Below are 23571 nucleotides of genomic sequence, written 5' to 3' on the forward strand. Positions count from 1 at the left end.
GTGACTTTATAAGTCATTCGAACAAATTTTACTATTGACCAATGTCGAAATCGCGAAAAAAACATTTGACTGTTTCATACATTCCGACTGATGTGATGCCGCTGATTTCTATGGCATTTTTTTTGCGAGTTCCTGATACCTATAGTCACTACGCAGAGTATAGATGGTGGTTAACATTTCACCCTGTAGTTCTAATTTCGATAAAACAACGATTGAATATGCATCTCATCTTGTAAAACGTGTGTGAGCAGACACATATTGCCTTCACGAGGGGAGTGTGTGATACACTTATATCTATTATTGCAGAAGTCGGGGTGACAGGCCGACGAATAGCGTCACTCGCCCTCTTATCTCAGCTACTATTTATTTTTAACAATTTTATAGAGTAAATAATGTAGTAAGCACTTGATACGTCGCGCTTGACACACCTCCATAATTCAAGCTTGCATAATGCAAATAATTATGGCGTTATTTCTAATTTGAATTGGACTTGTTTCTTCATGTTTGTCATATATTTAGACTTTTAGGACAGTTATGGCCTATTTTACTATTCGCATGAAAATTATTCAAATTCGAGATTGAAGTGAAAAAGGAGTGATTTTAATAATTTTATAGTCCTCTCAACTCAAGAGGACTCGACTCATGTATAATTATTTTCTGCACACATTTTTAAGACTCATGAAAGTATTCAAGTAAGTAAGTTATTCGTTAATAAGAAATTGAATTATTGCCGCAACAAGATCTTTGTCATTATCATTATATACAGTTACAAAGACGTCTCCAACGACATTCCGGTGTCTATGGCCCACCGTGACATGCCCATGTCCCAATCATTAGATTAGACCTACGGAGGGCCGGAATGCGGCCAAAGTTATTTTAGTCTTTTGCATGCATGCATATTCTACCTGACGGAAATAAAACTCGCATAACACGGAGAAAGTAGGTGGCTAAAAACAGAAACTTAATTAACCATTAGATTCGGATAAACAAGACATTATATTTGGTAATGTCAACGGCCTTTCCTTCGCGTGAGGTGGATTGGATGGATCGAGTCGAATTATTTATAAAGATATTTTAAACGTTATGTTTTATGTCGTGATTACAGTATGCAGTATAGTCTGTGAACGCTTTATCTCAGGTATTTGCTGTGAAATTTGATGCAGGTACTTACTACTTACTTCGCTTTCTTTCTTTCTTATAAAAAAAAATAGAGATAACAAAAATCTCACAAATTACAACATTTGCACGTTATATATTTAAGAAAAGGGATATAAGCCACAAAAATCTGTCAATAAAATTTCAAATTTTTGTCAAAAAGAAAAGTCATTCGTTGTTATGACACATTTTTGATAAAGAAGCCTTTTCGTTAAACGTCTATTTTTAAACTGAATATGTTCAACAGTATATGGCCATCCCTTGCCAAGACCCTTCAGCTTATGCTAAACAACTTCAGTCGAACCTAGGTCAGTTACTTTAAATAAAGAAAGAACCAATTGAAACCGTGTATTCAGTCTATCGAGATCGTACAAATACAATACAATTAAGTATTTTTTTATGAGAACGACTAAGGCTAAACAATTATTACATGAAAGTCCTTTAGATGGAGGGTAAAATCATATACTACATTTGTATGACACCATATAAGAAACTCGTTTTGTACGAGTTTATTATAAAGTCCATAAAATAACTAATATTCGAAATATAGGTAAAAGTGGTTTATTAATAAAGAAAACAACAAACATTACAGATTCTGCACTGAAAATCAAAATATTAGATTAGTACTTGGTACTGAAACCCTTTGCATCAAGAATAGCTTGGCATCTTCGGGGCAGTGATTCAATCAACTTCGCGAGGAAAGAACTTGGAATGCGTTCCCACTCTTCCTTTAATTGTTCAAATCTTTCGTTGACATTTCTTGATGCACTCACACGACGACCCAGCTCCCTCCATAGGTTTTCTATAGGATTCAAGTCCGGACTTTGGCTGGGCCATTCCAAAACCATCACTCTACGTTTTTTGAACCATTGTTTAACAAGATTAGACGAATGTTTCGGGTCATTATCTTGCTGAAACATAAACGCTCTGCCGGAATTTTGGCGTGCCCAGGGAAGAAATACATCTTGTAATATTCCTTCATAAACTTCCTTCATCATAATGCCGTTTATTCGATGCAAAGAACCAACTCCTGGACTGGATGTCGTTCGATACCCCCCGTCAGGGGGTATGAGGGGCTGCTTCCGCCTTTCGGCTGCGGCGGCTGTCGCGGACGAACCAACTCCACTTGCACTGAAACAGCCCCACACCATAAGGGAGCCGCCGCCGTGTTTGACTGTAGGGAGCTGATACTTGGGGTCATAGCGAGCATTGTCGGGACGTCATACGTAGGTAATTCCATCTGTTCCTAATAGTAAAAACTTGGATTCATCGCTCCAGATTACCTTTTCCCACATTTCCGCAGTCCAAGAAAGATGTTCTTTCGCATATTTTTTCTAGCTGCTCGATTTTTCTTGGAAATCAGTGGTTTGCAGGACGACGAGCACGAAGTCCACCATCCATCAGGCGATTTCTTACAGTACGTACGGACACAGAAACTGAATTTCCACACGATATTTCCCGCATAATATCGCTCGCCGTGAGTCGTGGATTGTGTCTTCCTATTCGTAAAATGTTGCGGTCTACCAAACTTGATGTGCAGCGTGGGCGATCAGGTCTGTTGGGCCTTTTGACACCTCCGTGAGCTTTTTCCCGTTTCAAAACCTTCAATATAGTAGACTGATGAACTTGAAATTGCTTAGCCAGCGTCGATTGTGTGAAGCCATTTCTATAGCCATTTATAATTGCTTCTTGTATAGCTACTGTTAAGTTTTTATTTCCACGAGGTCTCCCCATGACGGAACTGATATTTCTTACAAATATGATTATGCATTAGCACGATATTCCGTTTTTTATCGACTTAAATACTCAATTCAATTCAATTCAAATATACTTTATTCATGTAGGCCTAGCAACAAGCACTTATGAATAGTAAGACAGACAACAGAAGAATAGACAGACAGTAATAGAAGTACTACTAGTGACGGAGGCTAAATTCCAGAAAAATTAATTCAAATTGAATTTCGAAATATGTACCGGCCTGTTAGCGTATAATTGGTTAAGAATAAATCAATATAACCTTTTTTGATTAGTTATCAACAAATTCAGTTCTTGGTTTCATCTAATTTGAAATATTTTACAGAAAAATCACAATAAGATTTTTCCGCTACTGTATGTAAATGCAACATTGTCAACGGCTCTACAAAGTACGTTAATATTTGGCGACAATTTGGTAATTATATACCTACATAAACCGGTCACATCTGGTGAAAAGTTTTGAACACAACTTGTGTCGACAAACACATGACGTTTAAGGGCGTCGGCTAGCTGGCGCGGGTGCACGGAGCGGGCGCACGCATGCGGGTGCTATTGTAGGTAAAATCTGAGGCAAGCGTCCGCGCCAGTTGGCTTTGCTCAATTACTATTTTTCGTTAACCCGCTCACCCGCTCCGTGCATTATCGCGCCAGCTAGCGGACGCCCTAACATAAACAGGTCGAATAATTAATAGAATCAGGCGTTACTTTGCGGAAATCCATGCTAATTAAAACAAGTAATATTACTTTGCTAATCCGCGAGAAAATAACGTGTTAGTCAATCAGTGCTAACCCGTTATACTTACTTGCGTATTTTTACATGCAATTAATGTTCCCACCCTCCCACCGCAAAAATAAATACGCAAATAAATATAACAACCCACCACCAAAAGTACAAAACTCGACACGTGTTTCGCCTCTCTACGAGGCATCCTCAGGAGATGCTGGAGATGTTGACGGTATGACACCCGACAACTGACAAGTTTTGTACTTTTGGTGGTGGGTTGTTATATTTATTTGCGTATTTATTTTTGCGGTGGGAGGGTGGGAACATTAATTGCATGTAAAAATACGCAAGTAAGTATAACGGGTTAGCACTGATTGACTAACACGTTATTTTCTCGCGGATTAGCAAAGTAATATTACTTGTTTTAATAAACAGGTCGGTTTCATATTGAGAGTAGAACAAGCTACATACTCGTAAATTTAATATCGTTCGGCAGTGCTCTTGCGACGACGTACGTCCATAGACTGCGGTGTTCATTTACTATTAGGTTGGTTGTACGCTTGTTTGTCATCTTCATGCCATACCTTGGAATTTCTAAATAACCCCATCTTCCAAATAACCAACTAATTATTTGACAGACAATTTTCGGAATATTTAAATAAATTGAAATAACAAAGAAGCAACAAATTCCTAGACAGATGTGATTTCAAAGTTATCTTGTGGTGGATCTCGCTATCTAATCGCAAATTATCGGGGCCTTGACGCCCCCGCTGTCTATGCACACACCGGCGATGTGTATTACGCAAAACTACTGACTATACGTGTCTTCATTTACTACTTTAATTATTCTTTTAACTCTTACTCCTTTTTTTGTAGCTTATTTGGTGTATTCTGTATCCGCCTCCCTGTTGCAATATTCCGCCATCATCTTGTTTAGTCTTCCATTGCCCCGGTGGCTATCTGATATACTGACATCATTGTTATCAAACGTTTATCTACATGTCACTACTGTCGTACGGACATGCTTCGTCTCATTTTACAAGAGGTTGTTCTGAAGCGCAACAGCGTAGTGTAGTTATAGTTAGATACAATTTTAAATTTTGTAAATAGGTATTCCACCATTACAGCTCATCTCATGCATTGGTTTCCGCACTTTTAAGTAACGCACTCATAAGAATGAATTAGTTCTGTATAACGCACTCGTCCGAGATTATTTCGATAATCATTTTTTGCTATTTTTCCTCCATGTCGTTATTAATGTTAGTATCTTACATATTTTGATGACAACCGCATTTGTGTTATCAGGTTTCTAAATAAGGACAGGAAGTGTGTAATTGGTTGCGTCTTGCGTCACGGGCTTGTATCTTGATCGTTGCCTCACATTAACGTTGAGTAACTCTGCAGTTAAATCGTTAACTGTTTATTAGTCGTGGTTTTAGAGTTTACGGTTATAATCTGACGGTGGAATTCTTTCATGTGGTTTTATGGATGTAACACCACAGTCAGGTGTGTAGCACATATTCCAAATATATCATTTATAACTTTCTCGTATATTTACTGGATGTTACTTTTGAAACACGGTCAAAATATCGTCATAACATTCTCTTATTCAAAAGAAAAAATATTGTGTCCGAAAATATAATCCAAGAAATTTAAGTCGCAAAAATATAATTCATACATATATAAATAAGTCTGCAATAACTAGCTCTATAGTCAAGTTAATCTGCCAATCAGAAAGCTGAACGTCCAAGCTATAGACGCTGCATTCCGATTGGCCGCCGACTGCAGCAGCACGCCTTTCTCCCACTAGCTCGATTGGTGTTCAAGATTCGGCTGGCGTAAAATTTCGCAATTACTTTGTATTCTTTGCATATCAACGCTATTAAGTATAAAAGTTGTCTCAAAACCTGCAAACTCTAGCTGTGAAGCCTGTGAAATAAAACAAAAAAAAGACAATAATGAATTATTAAAATTACATAAGTTGAAGAACCTGTTTCAATTTTATGCATTTCATGGTCTTTGCTTTGCGGGACGGGACAGGCGCAACGAGTAAAATAGGAATTAATGTTTTCTGAATTCTGAATAACGAATTTGAATCTGGGCTACGGTGTATATTTTCCACAATATTTATCAACACTCTCTGGCCTTAATGAAGTAATTTCCGTTTATTTGTGCAGCTATCGTGTTTTGTCGTTCATCAGGTCGTCGAACTGTCTTCCAGGCGACCGACCGGCGATAACGTTTGTTTGTCTAGCACCTAATTAGATATACGCATTTATCATGCTCTTTTATATGGTTTTTATGTAAATCTTCACCATGCACCAATTCAATTTTCAGATCATCTTAACCTTTTCTTGCGTCATACACGACTCTCACTTTATATTCACTTGAACCATATAACTGCATCTCGGGGTCTTCCTCTATTTGCCTCTCTCTCTTCCTTTTATTATCCCCTATTTATTTAATCGTATGGCGATATCCCCTGCAGAATTTATTTAGAAATTGATGTGTTTAAGCAGATTAAGCGAATGTAGAATCATTTCACCTTGCCTATTTTCAGTAAAAAGTTACCAGTCAATTATTCCTTCTGCATCTTTATTTTCAAAACATTGATATTGAGATTTTGTTCATTTTCAATCCTCAATTCCACTTGGATTATCATCATTGTTATTGTTTTTTGTGTTACGATTACACGTTATCTAGGTTATTTGGGTACCGGTTATCACATTTTTAAAGATTGTGTAAAGTTTAATAGGGCACTATATATTTGGCGTTCAGCATTATCTAATCTAATGCGTCAGTAACCTTTCTGTATTCCCTTAAAGTGCTCGTAAACATGATAAATATCTAATGATTTATAACAAACTAACCAAAAATAAAGTCTTGGTTAATTATGTACTTTAGTGGCATGTAAAATCAAAGAACAAGAATCATGAAGAATCATGTTTGTAATTCACTTAAATTAGTGGGGTTAGAGCCAAAACACAAAGTGGGATTGGCCACTTACTTCTTAGCAACATTGTCTTAGAAACTGCACTTGGCAATAATTGCATCGAAACTGCATTATCGTCAATATCTTTTTATCCGGATTCGTCACGTTTTATGCGTGGCATAAGCGTTACAATTCAATGAATTCTTATATTATAAGTGAACTTATGTCTATTGGAATCAAAATTTAAGATCAAAAAAACATTTTTCTACTAATAGCATAAGATCAAAAAAAACATTTTTCTACTAATAGCATACATAATGTGTCGAGACTCGCAAGACCAAGTTCATTAACATGTGCAACAAATTAACGCCAAGGCCGCCAAGTGCGCGTACGCGGGCGAATCGATCTAATGCGATAAACCACAGCGCGCATTGTTTACAAAGTGCCGTCTCGGGTAAAACGCAGTTAACTTGACATTCTCTTAGGTTGTCGAGTTGCATCTTGCGTCCAACTGATAAGGCCAAATGACAATGTTGATTGTCTGTATAACTTAAGATATCAATGATCGTACGGTAAAAATAGTTTATAGTGAAATCTTGCTTGCAATCGAATTCGTAACACCGTAACCTAGACTTTTCATACTCCACATTCACTTGGGATGACTTCTCATCGTCTGCGTTGTAAGCATTAAGAACTATACTATTCACTGCGATTTGGTTTGGTTCACTGCAAACGAATGTGCACTATGCCCACTGCAGCTTTATGGATTCCATCTGTATCGTTTCTATTCTGAGGACTTAAATTTAAACCTTAAGTTCTAGGCCTTAAGTGAAATTAAGTTGTTCTCAATTAAAACTTAACCGATATGATGAAGTCGTCCGTAGATGGATTTGTTGCGATTACAATGTTGAGGCGCAATGTAGATATTATTAAACTAGACAAGTAGCATTTTACAAGTATATTTATGTTCTGACTCATATTGTAATTTATGCGGCAGGATGAACTAGGTTCCAGAAAACGTTTAGAAGAATAAATGCCTAGAAATAAAACAAGATTGTGTTAGAGTAGGCATATAAAAGATATACCTATTTATCGGCATTTATCCACTGGTGAGTGTAACAGTGTAAGCCTCTTCTTTATGACGCCACTATCTTAGAACCTGTGCTATCCTCATCGAGTCCTAATTTGCCAACTGCCCGTCGGCAGATATCAATTAGGGATGTCACGAATATTCGCATTCTTTAATACGAATATTCTCATCATTTCACCACTGCGAATGTCCTGTCTCGCTCTCGTCGACCCGCGCGTGGGCAGTGCGCGCAAACTGTATCTCTACAAGTAATGCGTTTTGACCAATAGATAGCAGTTTCAGGTTGTTTTTGATTTCAGGAATTGATAATTTGACTTGTGCTTTTTATTGTTTTAGTTGTAGTTTGTCAGACATATTCCCTAACATTCGTATTCGCATTTGGAGTTTCGGCCATCAACCCATCGAGCCGGTGGTATCTGCCTTGCCTGCTGTGCGTTTGGTCATCTGGATCACCTTAAAGTTTTCATTTACTTACTACACTTCACCTTTTGGTAGATAATTAATGACTATCATGTGACCAGAACATGATTACATTACTGTAACTTTAGAACCAGACCAGTCAGGTTTCCTAATAGCTGCCCTCGTGCCCTTAATTATCGATTTAATTAGTAATATGCATTCCAGAGCATTATGATCCAATTTTACTTCTGCCAAATATTGTGCATTTTATCATTTGAAATTATTGTTGCTAGATCTTAGTTGCGTTGGTGCGTCGGAAGGACTGATTTTCTGTGATTAAGAAAATGACTACATGCATGCATAATTTAACTATGGGGAAAACACAAGCACGCGCTCTGAAGTGTCGAGCGTATTGTTAACTTTTTTAACGCCAATGGCGGCTATATCCGCATATTTGGTCCAACGCCGAAGACGGATTAATTCGTCACAGACCACAAAGCAACATAGACCTACGTGCATATGCATAAAGTTCAATTTCAGTTTTGACACTTCGGAGACGTGGCGTCCGAGTGACAACTTTTGTGTTGGACACGGCGCCGAAAAGGTTAATTATCTTGAGCCAGTTGACATATATGATTTGAGTAGTAGTTATGAGAATAACCCTCTTATGAGTATGCTGAGTACGCTATTTAAAAAGGTAAAATCTATGGCATGCGCTGTCCTCACATTTTGTTTCCGCACCAAGCACTTCGCATATAGCTCATATGAAACTTTCTTATTATTTTTGTGTTGCGTTTGCTTTTAAATGGCGATGTATCATAAAGTAGGAAAACTGGAAAATGGTATAATAGGGACGCTATTAACTATAAATTACTTAACTATTATCATACAGAAAGCTGACCCTGTGTGTGGTTTTATAATTAATCTGCGGATTATCCATTAGGAGATTAAAGTATGATTCACACTTGATAGGTAGGTAGATAATAAATGCATTGGAATTTGCAAAAGCGATAGAAGTAAATATCCAATTACTCGTTGTGACTATTATACGCTTTACTAATTGACTTGAAGAACATGTAATTGTTCTTGGTTTTAATGACAAATAACACGCATTGAATATAGGTTAAAATTTTATACACCTTTTAACCCATTTAGTCAGACCAGCGGTGGCAGCATGGCTTCTTTTTTATCACCTGTCACTGTCATTATGCCCGTCAATTTCGCTTACATACTTGTTAGAACGTGACAGGCATGGTGACAAATGATAAAGAGCCAACCATCTTAACCCTACAGGTGTTATTATAATGTAACATCGCTTGATTTTTTTCGTTTTTTGTAGAGGCTATATCTCAAAATCATAAAAATCCAAGGGTAATATTTCGTTTTAGGGTTATCTGGATTAATCCTATTATTTTTAAATACACTTGTAACGGCCTTTTTGAGTTTTTACCAAATTCAGCAATTATATGTTATGATCAGACTCTTCCACACCCCTATGCCTACCCCTATACTTATTTCTACGTGATGCTATCATATCAGCATATCATCGTATCTCTCTTATTATTCTAGATACCTATTTATATCAAAACAACAAATTAAAAAATCAGTCCTATCTGTGTAACTATTGCACTTGTGTACATACTTAGCACATCAAGCAACATCCGGGGGGCGGGTCAAACAATTCTAGTTTAATCTTATTAGACTTAACACTAGTATACTCCGAAATGATTACCATTATCCTTAGAAACAATAACAACTAGATTTTTCTCAAATGCCTTATCAAATACTTCTTAATTACTTAATAGCTCTATTGGCCATGGAAGGGTCGACATTGCTTGTAGAATACCTGAGCAAAAAATACTGATCAATTAAGAAGTAAGCAAGTTACTCTGAAGGCCAGCAGAGCTGGGCGCTTCTTTATTTATGCGGGTTGCCTCGGCTGTTCAATATAAACCGACTTGATTGTGAAGTACTGCTACAATAAGGTTTTAATGGCTGTTTACCAACTGGCGATTCGAGACTCGATTCTTAACGCGATATCTGTTGTGATAACCTGAGGGCCGGGCTTCACGTTTCATACAATTTCTCTCTCCTTTTCTCAATTCCAGTTCCAAGCTTTATATCTCACATGAACCTCAAGGGGGTTGGGACAAATTCTTTACTTTTTATACACTTAACGCATTAGATTAATCAAGAATACAATGGTTTGTGAATTATATCACTATATTTATGGATGTATTTTTCGCATGCATTAAACATTCAAGTGGTTTTATGCATAGACAGTTAGACACAAGAGAAAGTTTTTACTATTCGCCATTACGGTCAGTCTGGCCAAAAAACAAATAACCATACATGATTAGGTACAAAAGAAAGATACATCAAATAATAATTAATTAAATTTCAACTTATAATACAACTAAATCCGAAATAATTTGTGAATTTCGGATCAATGTCTCCTTCTTCACTTCTGATGCAAGCGGAGATGGAATATAAGCTTGATATTTTTTAAGACCAGTTAGATTTCTACCCATTCAATTATTAATCCAAAAAATGACTTGTTCGAGAGTGTTGGACACCATTCAGGATGGCGAAAGTTATTGAATGTTTAAATTACAGCGGTTGCAGTAATATGGTTTATGAGTAATTGTACCAAAGGTCTCTCCGTTTCAAGGAATGGATAAAGGGCACCAAACATCACAGCCAGACTATACCTGGGTTTCCCTGGGACATTGACGTCATCAATTAATTCGATAACCTATTTTATATAAACCTACTCTGTTTTTTTTATTTTTTGCTTGATGACTCACTTATGAATATGGGGTATCCAGTTTTCCTTAAATGCAAAAATAGGTGGTTACACCGTCATTACACGTTTTTAAGGGCGAAAATCGTATAATCGTATTTGTAGAAGGTTTTTAAACATTGACGTAGGTACCTTTGCCACGAAAGACTATATAGGTGCGTAAGTATACAATAGGATGAATAGGAGCAGCTTAAATTAAAATTCTAATTTACATGTGACAGATCAAATGATTAGATTTCACATTGAAACTACAAGTACTACAACGAATTACCTTGTCAATTTGTGATAAGTTTATATTTTTTCAGTACTTGGTGTTGCAACTTGCAAGCGATGTTCATTAACGCCAGCCATTCACTGCCAGCGCGAGCTACGCGTTACTAGCGCAGCCGATACCACGGTTTTTTCTGTTTGCAACGAAAAGCGCATATGAAGAGAACCGGCCTAACGGGTCGCTGGCAGTGAACGTGTTAGGTTACTCTGACCCAAGAAAAACGGTGAATTTAAAAGTGCTTAGATTTGCAAGCCATAAAGACACAGTAATGGTCTAATCAGTGCTAGTTTTAACGTAACCTACATGTTAGTCGACTAAAGCTAATAATAAAGTTCATAAGCTACGGTAGCCGCTTCAGGTAGGTTTTGCAATTATGATATAAAGAAAATAGAAAGAGTTTTAATAACGAAACTTCCGCGAGACACAGACATATTAAATATCATCATCATTGGTCATCATCAACATCATGATAGTCATCGGGCGCGCAGGGCTGCGGCCTGCAGTCTGCGCCGATCCGTCAACGCAAGCTCCTGACAACACTCCTCGGTACGGTGAAACATGTCGAGCGTTTTCGACTTAAAATACGTGAGTTTTAACATATTTAATATGAGAAAGAGTTTTCTATATAACCTTCAGGGACTTATGTACTTCCAAGTGCAAGGTTAGCCGTCTACACCCGACAGCAATGGCTTTACTTAGTCGTAATTGAGATGAATGGCAGCCGAGCCGTGCCCGTTCGAGGAAAATACGTCACAGTGCGGTTTTAGCGTAATTATTTCCAATTAAATTTATATAATGTCTGTTTACTTGAGCCATGGCTGGTTCAGTTTGAGCCGCGACGTGACGCGAACTGGTCGCTCGTATGTGTGTCCTGGAGCCCATGGAACTGTTGTGAATGAGTGAGAACGTGAATACTGAACAGTGTAAGTGTTAGATTGTTAAGCTGACGGGTGATTCCTCTTTGAAAGGCTTCCAAGCAAGCAGGACATTGTTGATGCTTTGCGATCGATGGGTTTGTTGCTAAATATAAAGTATAGGTACATGACCAGGAGATAATTTATCATTTATATCCGAAACATCTGAACATTCTCCGCAATTGCTATTATTTGTAAGTAGATCTTGTCGTTGGTCTTGTATTTGAGTTATAACTAGGTAACTAATGAAAAAAGTTATTTTACAGCGATACGAAAGTGATTTGATTTGTTAGTACTACTACTTACTAGTACATTACTAAGGTTTGTTAAAAGATATGCAATCCTTATTTTTGAGGTTAGGTAGTTTTCGTTACTTGCGTTTTTTATTTTATTTCTTAGGAAAACTAAGCCGTATCAATTTATTTTAATTAGCATACACATTACAGTATAATCAATAAGGTTAAAATACAAATTGAAAATATTTAAGGGTAGAAAGGGGGGGTTTCAATCCATTTGCGGAAGGGCGGCACCGTCGTCGAACCCTAGCCATCTGGCAGCGGACTTAAAGCGGTGGCGCGTGCCTCGGATGCATATGCTGGTGGCGCGAATAACGGCGATACTGATCCTACATCTGAGCCAGCCCAGTATAGTGCATAGTCAGCGGTTCCATCGTTGAGATATTGTTTCTGCCATATGTTTGATAAAGGAGCACATTTGGGAAAACTTACAACTAAAGTAACAAAATAGGTTTCGAAATAAAAACAGTAAGCCAATTACAAGTTTCTACAGGTGTATATTAGGATGGAAGGAGGATATACAAATATAATGCATAAAAAGACAGATTGTTTACCCGCCCACGAAGATCGTTCTAGGCTTAGCTTCCAAAAATCAACCGATAGCATTTAAACAAAAAATACGTAACAGATGCAATAGGTAAAGGACGCCTCAAGGCAATGTTTACTACCGACTGGTTGGAGTGGTTGGACTGCATAGTAATAATAGCACCAATTAAACTCTAGTAAACAAATAGCATTGTCGTGCACGAGCCTGAATCATCGACAAGTTGATTACTATTCGTTCTAGCTTGTCCCGGCTTTTTGCTACGACTCACTAAAGAGTCTTATTGACGCAATCTCAGAGGCCCTACTGCGAAAAACGAAAATCAGAATGTCTTTATCTGCCTCTCTGTTGCTCGAATATGCAAAAGCGACAGAGAGGCCCCCAGGAATTGAAAAGAGCACTGTTTTAAGAAAGCTACTACATTTGACCTTTCAATTCAAGGAAACTAGGCCTTAATGGGATTAAGTCCGGATTTTTCATGATGTTTTCCTTCCTCGAGAAGCGACCGGTAAATATAATGTATATTAGCAATTTAGCATACAAATACCAAACATTAAGAAAAACTAAAAATAATTTAGTTACTTTAATGTCCTTTTATTTTTAAGTTAATACAGAAGGCTCAATTAGTTACAACAAAAACAATTACTTACTTATTATTGAGAATGAAACAGCTTCATTGAAACTAAATGGAATGAAGCAAATGAAAAACAACGTGTATACCTAAAAGGTTCAATGAATCCTTACGTTGTAAACAAGCAAAGAATAAAGATTGCTGTTTGTTTGATACAACTCATAACAGGACAAATATTGGTTACAAACGATCACGTAATATAACCTAAATACATGTTTCTAGTTCCGTTTACTAGCTTCTGTTCCGCTATAAGTGTACCACTTATCTCAGGCGGTTGGTAAACAAGTAGGTAATAAGTTCTAGTTTCTGGTAGAAGATATTAGCTTAGTTTTGGGACTAAAACTACTTTATGTACAACATTTTCACTTAAGGGTCCATTACCAGTCCGCCTGCCGTCTCTGGTCCTATCGGGCGGCCTGCCGTCCCAAGCCAATAACATCTATACACATACACATAAGCGATAATTTCCTGCCGGAAATGGCCTGCTGTCAGCTCTGCGACTACACACTAGGAGTTGAGTGTCGTCAGTATTCGCCTCAAGACCACGGCCTGCGCGGCCGATATCTGTCGACGCTGACCGGAATCGCCAAGCGGCCACACACGCACGATTCGTATTAGGCGACAGTGAAATATCATCAGGCGAACTGGTAATCTGTGCGTCCCTTTACTTAACAAAATAAAAATCAGTTTCATTCTGCCAAGCCTCCGAAGTTGACCATAATAACTCCTTACCAAACGTCTCAGTTAAACGGCAGATATATACTTTGTCTGTATGGTATTACGAGTATCACCCGACTGACGGAGAACGGAGGGTAATGTTTCTCAGATATGTATTTTTTTGCATTCCCTACAATTCAAAAGGCTTGTAATATTTTTTATAAACAGACTGGAGATTTAATGAAGGAACCTTTTGAGAAGTTATTACACTCAGGAAAAGGCAACAATTTCTGCAGGGCGTTTTCTTAAATTAGCCATCCAAGTATTGTTGGCTGCTACGGCTGCTACTATCAAAGCTTATCAAGCAACTTATACAAAACTCAACCTGGATAAAACCTAATATTTTGTCATTCAAAGTCGTCTGTCTCTCAAGCTCTATCGTTTGTGTAAGTTCCATAAGTGGATAAGTTTACTAGTTATATAAGTTACGGGACGTCTGTGTATAAGGGGACAGGATATATTTATGTAGGTACTTAATCATTTTTTACCCTCGATTTTGTCTGGGATTCGACTACCCTTTCTTTTATTAGTAACTTCTTTCTATTACAAGTTGAACTCATTTGTTTTGGTGTAATTTATCGAATACGAATACAAAAGTCGTAACGTTCCAAATGTTTGATAATACTGCTATCTTCAGTTGTTTAGGCTTTTCGTTATCAGTCACGCGATTGTTTTGAAATGTCTTTATTATGATTATGTACTTAAGGGCCGGTACGGACTGTATGGGCACTGCACGCCGACGTTGCAGTTGGCGTGCAGTTCCCATACAAATTGCAGTCGGGTTGTGGGAAACTACTTGGAATAACTAAAGACAGAAATGTCGGCCCTTCGATGACTACGAATAGACTAGTCGGACCCAGCTGCTGACTTTGCTATGACAACGTGTGGAAGGGCATATCAATACCGGATTCCCGAAATACAAGAATATCGGAACAATTTTTACGATATTTCAATACTGGAATTGAAGAGTATAGTATCATTAAAGAAATATAAGAATTCTGGTATTGGAATTTTTTAATTTCATTTCATTGATTATTAACATTTATTCATAATACAAGAAAAAAAAAACAAATATAATTATATAATCTATAAAATTTAAAATCTAAATCTAAAAATAAATCAAACTAATCTTAAAATAAATAATTAAAAACGATCCCCCTGCGGCATGGTGCCGTAGATGCTGGCAGCATTTCCAAAGTGGCGCCATCTAATAGATCAGAGGCCACGACCTTTAGCCGATGCCCGGTAAGATGGTGCGATTTTTGACATTTAACACATGAAATGGCGTTCTAAAAGTTTTAATCAGGTGCCGAAAGATGGCATTAAATTTACTGTGGCTACAAAATTTTCTTTGACAATCCACTTCTATTTCAAATTCTCTTTGGCCAAAGTAAGCTTGGCCGACTATACAACATAATGAAAATAGTTGACTACGTAAACGACAAAACAGTAAAGTGATACTGATAAGTACTTACCGGAAGTCAGCAAATGTTAGTAATGTTATATGAATACTGCTAATATAAAGTAAATAATAGGCTCAGCTTTGTATTGGACTTTGGCCTGGGTTTCCCGTTTACTAATGGTCAATGGCGTACAAGTATTGTAGTTAGTTTTTAAGGTTCCGTAACATAATGGGAAAAAAATTACACTTATAGTTTCGTCATGTCCGTCTGTTCATGCGTATGGTAATAAAACTATAAGGTAAATTTCGCTACTACGTTTAGAAGTATTTTATTCAAAAGGGGGGCACTTCATATACATGCAACTAAAAATAAAACATTATATATCAACGTGTGAAACATCATTAATAGATTTTTCACAAAAAAATACTGCTCTGCTGCTTTTGTGAGAGTCAGAATGGCGGGTGTACCTGAATAAAAATAATTGAAAAGCATATTTTTGTACCTAATTTGTACTATTTAATTTGTACCTCCATTAAAAAAAATTGTACCTCACGGTACATAAAGTTATCATCAAAAAACAGTACACCCGCCATCCTGACAGTCAGAATGGCGGGTGTACTTTATTACGCTATGTTCCCGTGGTAATTGATAAATTCTATATAAGCCAAATTTTTGTACCTTTTTTGTACCTTCTTATTCAATTATAATATGAGTCATTTTATTTGTGGTTTCCAAGTTTTATTCATTTTATATTTTGCTTGCTATTACAATTTTGCAGGCGTTATAATTTTTCAAGTTATCGATTTAATTTTTAAGAAAAAACGCTAAGGTACAATTATTTTTATTACGTCAGGATTTAGTACCTTTAATGTTTAATATGTTACGTTCAAATAACTTAGTAAATCATGTCTGCCATTCTGACTCTCACCTGCTTTCAGGACGGAAGTGCCGGAAAGATACGCTGTTTTGCTGGTATGGGGCTTTTTATGTCGTATTAAAATACGGTCCCCCTTAATACGACCGGTCTGGCCTAGTCGATCGGTAGTGACACTAGTGATCCTGCCTATGAAGCCGATGGTCCTGGGTTCGAATCCCGGTAAGGGCATTTATTTGTGTGATGAACACATATATTTGTTACTGAGTCTGGGTGTTATCTATGTATAAAAGTATTTATATGTCGATGTCCAAGTACAGTCCTGACAGTCAGAATGGCGGGTGTACTTTATTACGCTATGTTCCCGTGGTTATTGATAAATTCTATATAAGCCAAATTTTTGTACCTTTTTTGTACCTTCATATTCCAAGGTTTCCAAGTTTTATTCATTTTATATTTTGCTTGCTATTACAATTTTGCAGGCGTTATAATTTTTCAAGTTATCGATTTAATTTTTAAGAAAAAACGCTAAGGTACAATTATTTTTATTACGTCAGGATTTAGTACCTTTAATGTTTAATATGTTACGTTCAAATAACTTAGTAAATCATGTCTGCCATTCTGACTCTCACCTGCTTTCAGGACGGAAGTGCCGGAAAGATACGCTGTTTTGCTGGTATGGGGCTTTTTATGTCGTATTAAAATACGGTCCCCCTTAATACGACCGGTCTGGCCTAGTCGATCGGTAGTGACACTAGTGATCCTGCCTATGAAGCCGATGGTCCTGGGTTCGAATCCCGGTAAGGGCATTTATTTGTGTGATGAACACATATATTTGTTACTGAGTCTGGGTGTTATCTATGTATAAAAGTATTTATATGTCGATGTCCAAGTACCTACAACACAAGCCTTATTGAGCTTACTGTGGGACTTCAAAAAGTCAATTAGTGTAATAATGTCCTAAACCATTTATTTATCTATAAATTTACTTAATTTCTTGTTATTAGGTACTTGCGATTTGTTTATTCCGATTCGTTATTGCAAATCGCTATTTTCATGTGTATAAGAGTATGAATAATTCATAGCCAGGGGGACAGGTGCTCAAGCATTTACATATGTATGTATGAAAGGTGTTTGGAAGCTGAATGCAAAAAATTGTATTGTGTAGAACATGGACATGTAAAATTATTTAGGTTTTTCAAAAAGATGAATATGTTTAATATGACCATATTTTTTGTATTCATAATACTCGGAGACTTTCAATATTTTGTTAGTTATATAAGTCCAACAATAAGTACGTATGTTTCATACCGGTATGAAGATGACTATTTTAAGATCTTTTTTTTGAGGTAAAATCGGTTAAATAGTCAATGAAAATGGACCGTTCTAAATGTCATATATAATTATTTTGTTATACAATTATATTTTATATTTATTTATCTAGAGTTTTTTTTTTCAATATATTATGCACTCGTTTTATATCTATTAATATATGTGCTTGTGAGTTAATATTTATTCTCTATTTTTATCTCCTTGCACTACCTGTTGACCTTTTATATGAGTTCATTTCCCGCTGCCCAAAGATTGTCTGGAAGAGATCGCTTTTTGGCGATAAGACCGCCTGTTGTTACCTAGTTATCATTTTCTTCTTAATTTTTTTGTAATTTTGCATACATGGCCGTTCTGGCCTAGTGAGTAATGACCCTGCCTATAAAGCTGATGGTTCTGGGTTCAAATCCCGATAAGGGCATTTTTTGTGTGATAAGCACGGGTAATTGTTCCTGAACCTTGGGCGTTTTCTATGTTTTTAAGTATTTATCGATGTCTGAGTCCCCACAACACAAGCCTTCAGAAGGTTACTGTGGGGCTTAGTGAATTGTGTAATAATGTTAATGTACTACTGCTATAGGAAGCCAAAATTTATTGCAGATGAACTGGCAGCCATTACAAATCTAAATCCAGGGCAATCCAAATCGTTTAATAGTTCAAATCTAATTTATTTAACACCTGCAACTAATAATAAAAAGGACACTCACGAAAATGGACTAGATACAAGAAACATCAAGGAACGCAGTATTTTTTTAGAAAAACGGAAACTGACGCCAACACTGAAATAGTGAAAGGAAGCAATAGTTTTAGATTAATTCACCAAAATTGTAGAAGTATTCGTAATAAATTACTTGCTCTTGATGGAGTTATTGAAAACCATAAACCTGATGTATTAATTACTACTGAAACATGGCTGAATAAGAATGATGTTAGTAATATTGTTATTAAAGGGTATAATCATGCTAGTTATTTCATACGTAAAAGACAAATTCATGGTGGTGTATCAATTTTTACCAAAAGTAATTTAAAATATAAAACCTTGCACATTATTGAAGCATTGTCAGTAGAATATGATTGTGAATTGTCCGCCGTAGAAGTAGACATTAAATCAGAAAAAGTTGTTATTGTAGGAATATATAGGCCTGGAAAAGGTGACTTTCAGATTTTATTAGAAACCTTATCTAAATTATTTGACGTTCTATGCAGTGTGCGATGCAAAGGTGTTATTTTAGCTGGCGACTGGAACGTAGACTTCTTAACAAATTCTGTACAGAGAACATCCCTTAATGATATTCTATTACCGTACTCTGCTCAAAATGTAGTGGATTTCCCCACAAGAATAGATGGTATCACTAGAACGTCAATTGACTGCGTAGTCACAAACATTGACATGGATGTAATCAAAGCTCTACCACTGTCAACTGGTATATCTGATCATGACGGTCAACTTGTGAAATTGCAAGTCAAGAATGTGAATCCACGAGCTGCATTTAAAGAAATACGATGCTATACCGATTCAAATATACGAGATTTTGTAAACACAATGCTATCCTATGATTGGGAAACCATTTTCGATAAAAATGACTCCGATAATATTTTTAACGTTTTTTTAATAAGTTTATTTTTGCTCTAAATAACCATTTCCCAAAGAAAATAGTAAAAAACACACAAGAAAAAAGATTACCATGGATGACAAACGAGTTAATCAATATGCAAAAAGACATAGAAGACTTGTATCATCTACAAAAACAATTCCCAAATATTTCATTTAAAAATCAGATTAAAGAAAAAAAAATTACCAGAGACAAATCTTTTCATGTCAGCAAAAAGGAACATCTGGAGCAAAGGCTGTATAAATCTAAAAATACGAAAAAGGAAGTATGGTCAATAATAAAAGAAGAGACTAATAAAGCTGCTGAAGAATGGCAATGGCAATTAACTGATAAAATTACAGGCAAGGCAATTCCAAATAATGAAGCCCCAGAACACATCAACAATTACTTTAGTCAAATAGGGTCTCATGTCGCCTTTAATAATGTTCCCGATAATAGAAAGGCATTAAAATATCTGCTAAATTATACTCCTGAACAACCGGAGTGCAAAATCAGTACCGTAAGCGTAGACGAATTAATGAAACTGGCTAGAGCTAAAATTAGCCAATCCACTACTAAAGACATTTATGATATCTCGGGTAAGCTAATGTATTTAGCCTTACACACATTACACATAGAAATAACACACGTTGTTAATAGAATCTTGGTATCAACCATGTACCCAATTTCTCTCAAGCAGGCCCGCATATGTCCTATATATAAAGGTAAGGGAGAAAAGTCTGATGTTGAGAGCTATAGGCCTATTACCATAGTGCCTACAATATCAAAATTAATTGAAGCGATTTTGTCAAATATCATTATCAGACATGTAACATATAATGGAGCACTTTCAGATGCGCAATTCGCTTATCGACAAGGCCAATCAACCACGACTGCGACACATGAATTTACAAAACACGTTTATATGTGCTTGGATAGTAAACTGAAAGTTGCAGGGATATTTCTCGATTTGACAAAGGCCTTCGACACCGTAAACCACGCATTACTTCTAAAAAAGTTGGAAATATACGGTGTCAGGGGTCAAAGCGGAGAATTAATCAAATCATTCTTATCAAATAGAAAACAATCAGTTGAACTAAAAATTAATGGAATGCGAAGAAGATCTTCCGCTAAGGATATTGCGATTGGCGTACCACAGGGATCCGCATTGGGTAATACACTATTCCTCATATTCGTCAATGATTTATTAGCTTTGAATATTGATGGTAAGATGATGTTATATGCTGATGACACATCGATCACAGTGAGTGCTGAAACATATGAAGAACTAGAAATTAAGATTGCTAAAGCCATATATCTGTGTGAAGATTGGTTTACTGCAAATGGCCTAAAACTGAACTCCGATAAAACGAACGTAATGTTATTCCAGCCCAGAAGACCAACATCATCAATTAAAGTTACTCTAGGAAATAATAGACTCCTGCAGACAGTAAATGAAGTTAAATTACTGGGTTTTCAGTTAGACTCTGAACTAAAGTGGAATAAACACATAGAAATGGTGTGTAATAAAATGGCAAAGGGTGTTTATGCATTGCGACAGTTGAAAACTTTGGTATCGGATGATAGCTTAAAAGAGACCTACTATGCTTACGTTCACTCAATAATATCATATGGAATAATTCTGTGGGGCAGCTCTTCTAATAATGAACGCATCCTGAAGATGCAAAAACGAGCAATCAGAGTACTTGTTGGTGCAAAGTTTAGAGATTCTTGTAAACAACACTTTAAAGAAATGAGTATTTTAACATCTATCTCAGTTTACATAATGGAGGTAATCATGTATATGAGAAAAAATATCCACCAATTCAAGATACGGTCTCAATGCAACCCTCGCCATACTAAACGATCCCTTGATATAATACCGAATGCGAATAGGCTAAAACTTGCAAAACGCTCGCCAAATGCAATGGGCTGTGAACTTTACAATAAACTGCCTTACCATATGAAGAATATCGAAAGTGAGAATTCTTTCCGCAAACGCCTGAAAATGCTGCTATTATCTCGCACACTGTATAGCGTTAAAGAATACCTCACTAATGACTACTCTGAATTTAACGTTGAAATAATAAAATAAAAACAATATAAATCAAATGAAATGATGTACATTTTTTTGTAATATTCAATGTAAATATGTGCATAATTATAATGTTTGACGATAATTATTTAAAATACGTATAAGTTTGAAGTGCAAATTTATATTGTGTTTTTATAATGAATAAACTATTCTATTCTATTCTATTCTATTCAGAAGGTTACTGTGGGGCTTAGTGAATTGTGTAATAATGTTAATGTACTACAATATTTATTTATGTAAAATGTATTATTATTGGAGCAATAAAGAATATTTACTTACTTACTTAACATAATCTGTAGCATTTTCTGTACCTAGTTTTTACTGTTTTCGTCATACTTTCATTTTTTTTAATAAGTTGCAACTAGAAATTCCAATATCGGAATTCCGATATTTCTCTTCAATTCCGGTTCCTATCCAAATATCGTAAAAAACGGACGAATATTCATGTCCTGATATGGCGAAAACACATGAATATCACATGTGACAGTCTCTAAACACTCTTATATGGCCAGCTTTACGATGTATCGGCACCTGTCGGTCTGTATGTTATCTACGCGCTCAGAATCTTGATAAGTTGCAACTCTTAACGTGAGTTCTTTGAATTGTCGAGATTAAAGCCCGACCATTAATATATGATCATTGTCAAAAGGGCGCTGTTATTCTCATGTATAGGGGACAGATCAGTTTAGTATGAAGAAATTAGATCTAATGAAATTCCGCAATATGGCGCGCGGTCATATATTACTGGTCAGGCTTTAAAAGCATTTTATTTAAAATGTGCCGATATCTTCCTGAATACATGCATTCATTAATACTTGTTCTATCCAAATAACGAACTATTTAAAATATGTTCACTTATAGGTAATATTTTATAGATTAGCGTAAGTGGTGGTGGTGTCACTCTGTGTTAAAAGTTTGTTTAACCATGATGCCTTGAAACTCTTGCAACGTTCAAGGTTCCACTTTTATAGAAACACTTGTTACGTTCGTGGTTCAATTTTGGGATCTTTCGCTTGCTCGGGTATCAATATTATCAATGTTCATCAAGCGGACGAGGAGGTAAATAACAACTTTGCGCCCTTGTAAAACAAATACCAAATTCCTGAAGTTCCACTTATTGTTGTGATCAGCAGCTAATACTATGAATTATTAGTATTAGTAACTGTACCTATTTAGTTTTATCTATAAAATACTTCCTTGCTCAAGAATGCATAAATCGACTTCATAGTTCATATGATCGAACTAATTACTTGTACTCGTACATTGCAAAATGCACCCTACGACCTTGGAAATAAGTTGCAGTTGCAATGCACCTGAGCGGGTTTTCCTCGAAGGTAAGGTGGCGCGTCACTGAGACTATGAGCCACCCTTCGCTGAAACAGTTGATTTAATGCAATTAACTTAATGATAACGATGAATCATTAGGAGCTAAACAAAAGTCATTAAATGAGGCTTGATACCGATACTCCTGCCACTATTTACTACCTAATTTTTTTTATCTAAATACTGTTTAATATTAGTACCTATTTAATATTTAATAGTAAATACACGCAGACGCATTAACTTTAACATTTCTAAATCTCTAATGAATAGATACAGAGATTATTCACTATAAGAGTCAGACCAAGATAAGTTGGCAGCGATTTTTAGAGCCCCTTTTCTTTTTATTATATCGTATATGTCTAAGGCGATTAGTTACAGAAAATAAATTAAGAATATACTCAGCGAGACTCGAACTCACGTTTAGCTCTATACCTGTATGTATTTGTTATATCTACACTTGTCACAAAATTTATTCAAGTACTATTTTCTGTAATAAAATGTGTATTTAATACCTCAACCGGATGTATGATCGTAATGTTACTCTTTCACCAGAGATATTCTAGATTTTTCTCAAACGGAACAGATTATCGTTGTAAGCAAGTTATATCAGTACCACATTTAATTATTGTTTATCGTGCAGTCTTGCTACGTGATGTTAAGGTTTATTTTTATTTGCCCCGTGTGTCTTTTTAATGTGGTCGTGTGTAACAAGTTAATCTAGGCC

At 36.2% G+C, this 23571-nt stretch overlaps 1 protein-coding gene and 1 long non-coding RNA gene across 4 annotated transcripts in view; both read left to right on the forward strand.

Moving 5' to 3' along the window:
- The window catches only part of LOC133518478 (uncharacterized), a 103498-nt gene that overhangs the window by 16362 nt on the left and 63565 nt on the right, over window positions 1-23571 (forward strand). The window contains exon 1 of one of the 3 annotated variants that reach the window (XM_061852185.1): window positions 10546-12052. The exons of the other annotated variants lie outside the window; for them this stretch is intronic. Within the exon in view, the coding sequence (XP_061708169.1) occupies window positions 12025-12052 (28 nt within the window). The 5' untranslated portion in view covers window positions 10546-12024. Of the gene's footprint in view, window positions 1-10545; window positions 12053-23571 lie in introns of those variants that run through there. 3 annotated transcript variants of the gene reach the window in all.
- LOC133518500 (uncharacterized) lies at window positions 15529-22212 on the forward strand. Its single transcript, XR_009799489.1, has 2 exons — window positions 15529-18363; window positions 21702-22212. It is a non-coding gene; the product is annotated as an uncharacterized LOC133518500 (long non-coding RNA).

Source organism: Cydia pomonella, chromosome 5, assembly GCF_033807575.1.
Source record: "Cydia pomonella isolate Wapato2018A chromosome 5, ilCydPomo1, whole genome shotgun sequence".
Classification (NCBI taxonomy): Eukaryota; Metazoa; Arthropoda; class Insecta; order Lepidoptera; family Tortricidae; genus Cydia; species Cydia pomonella.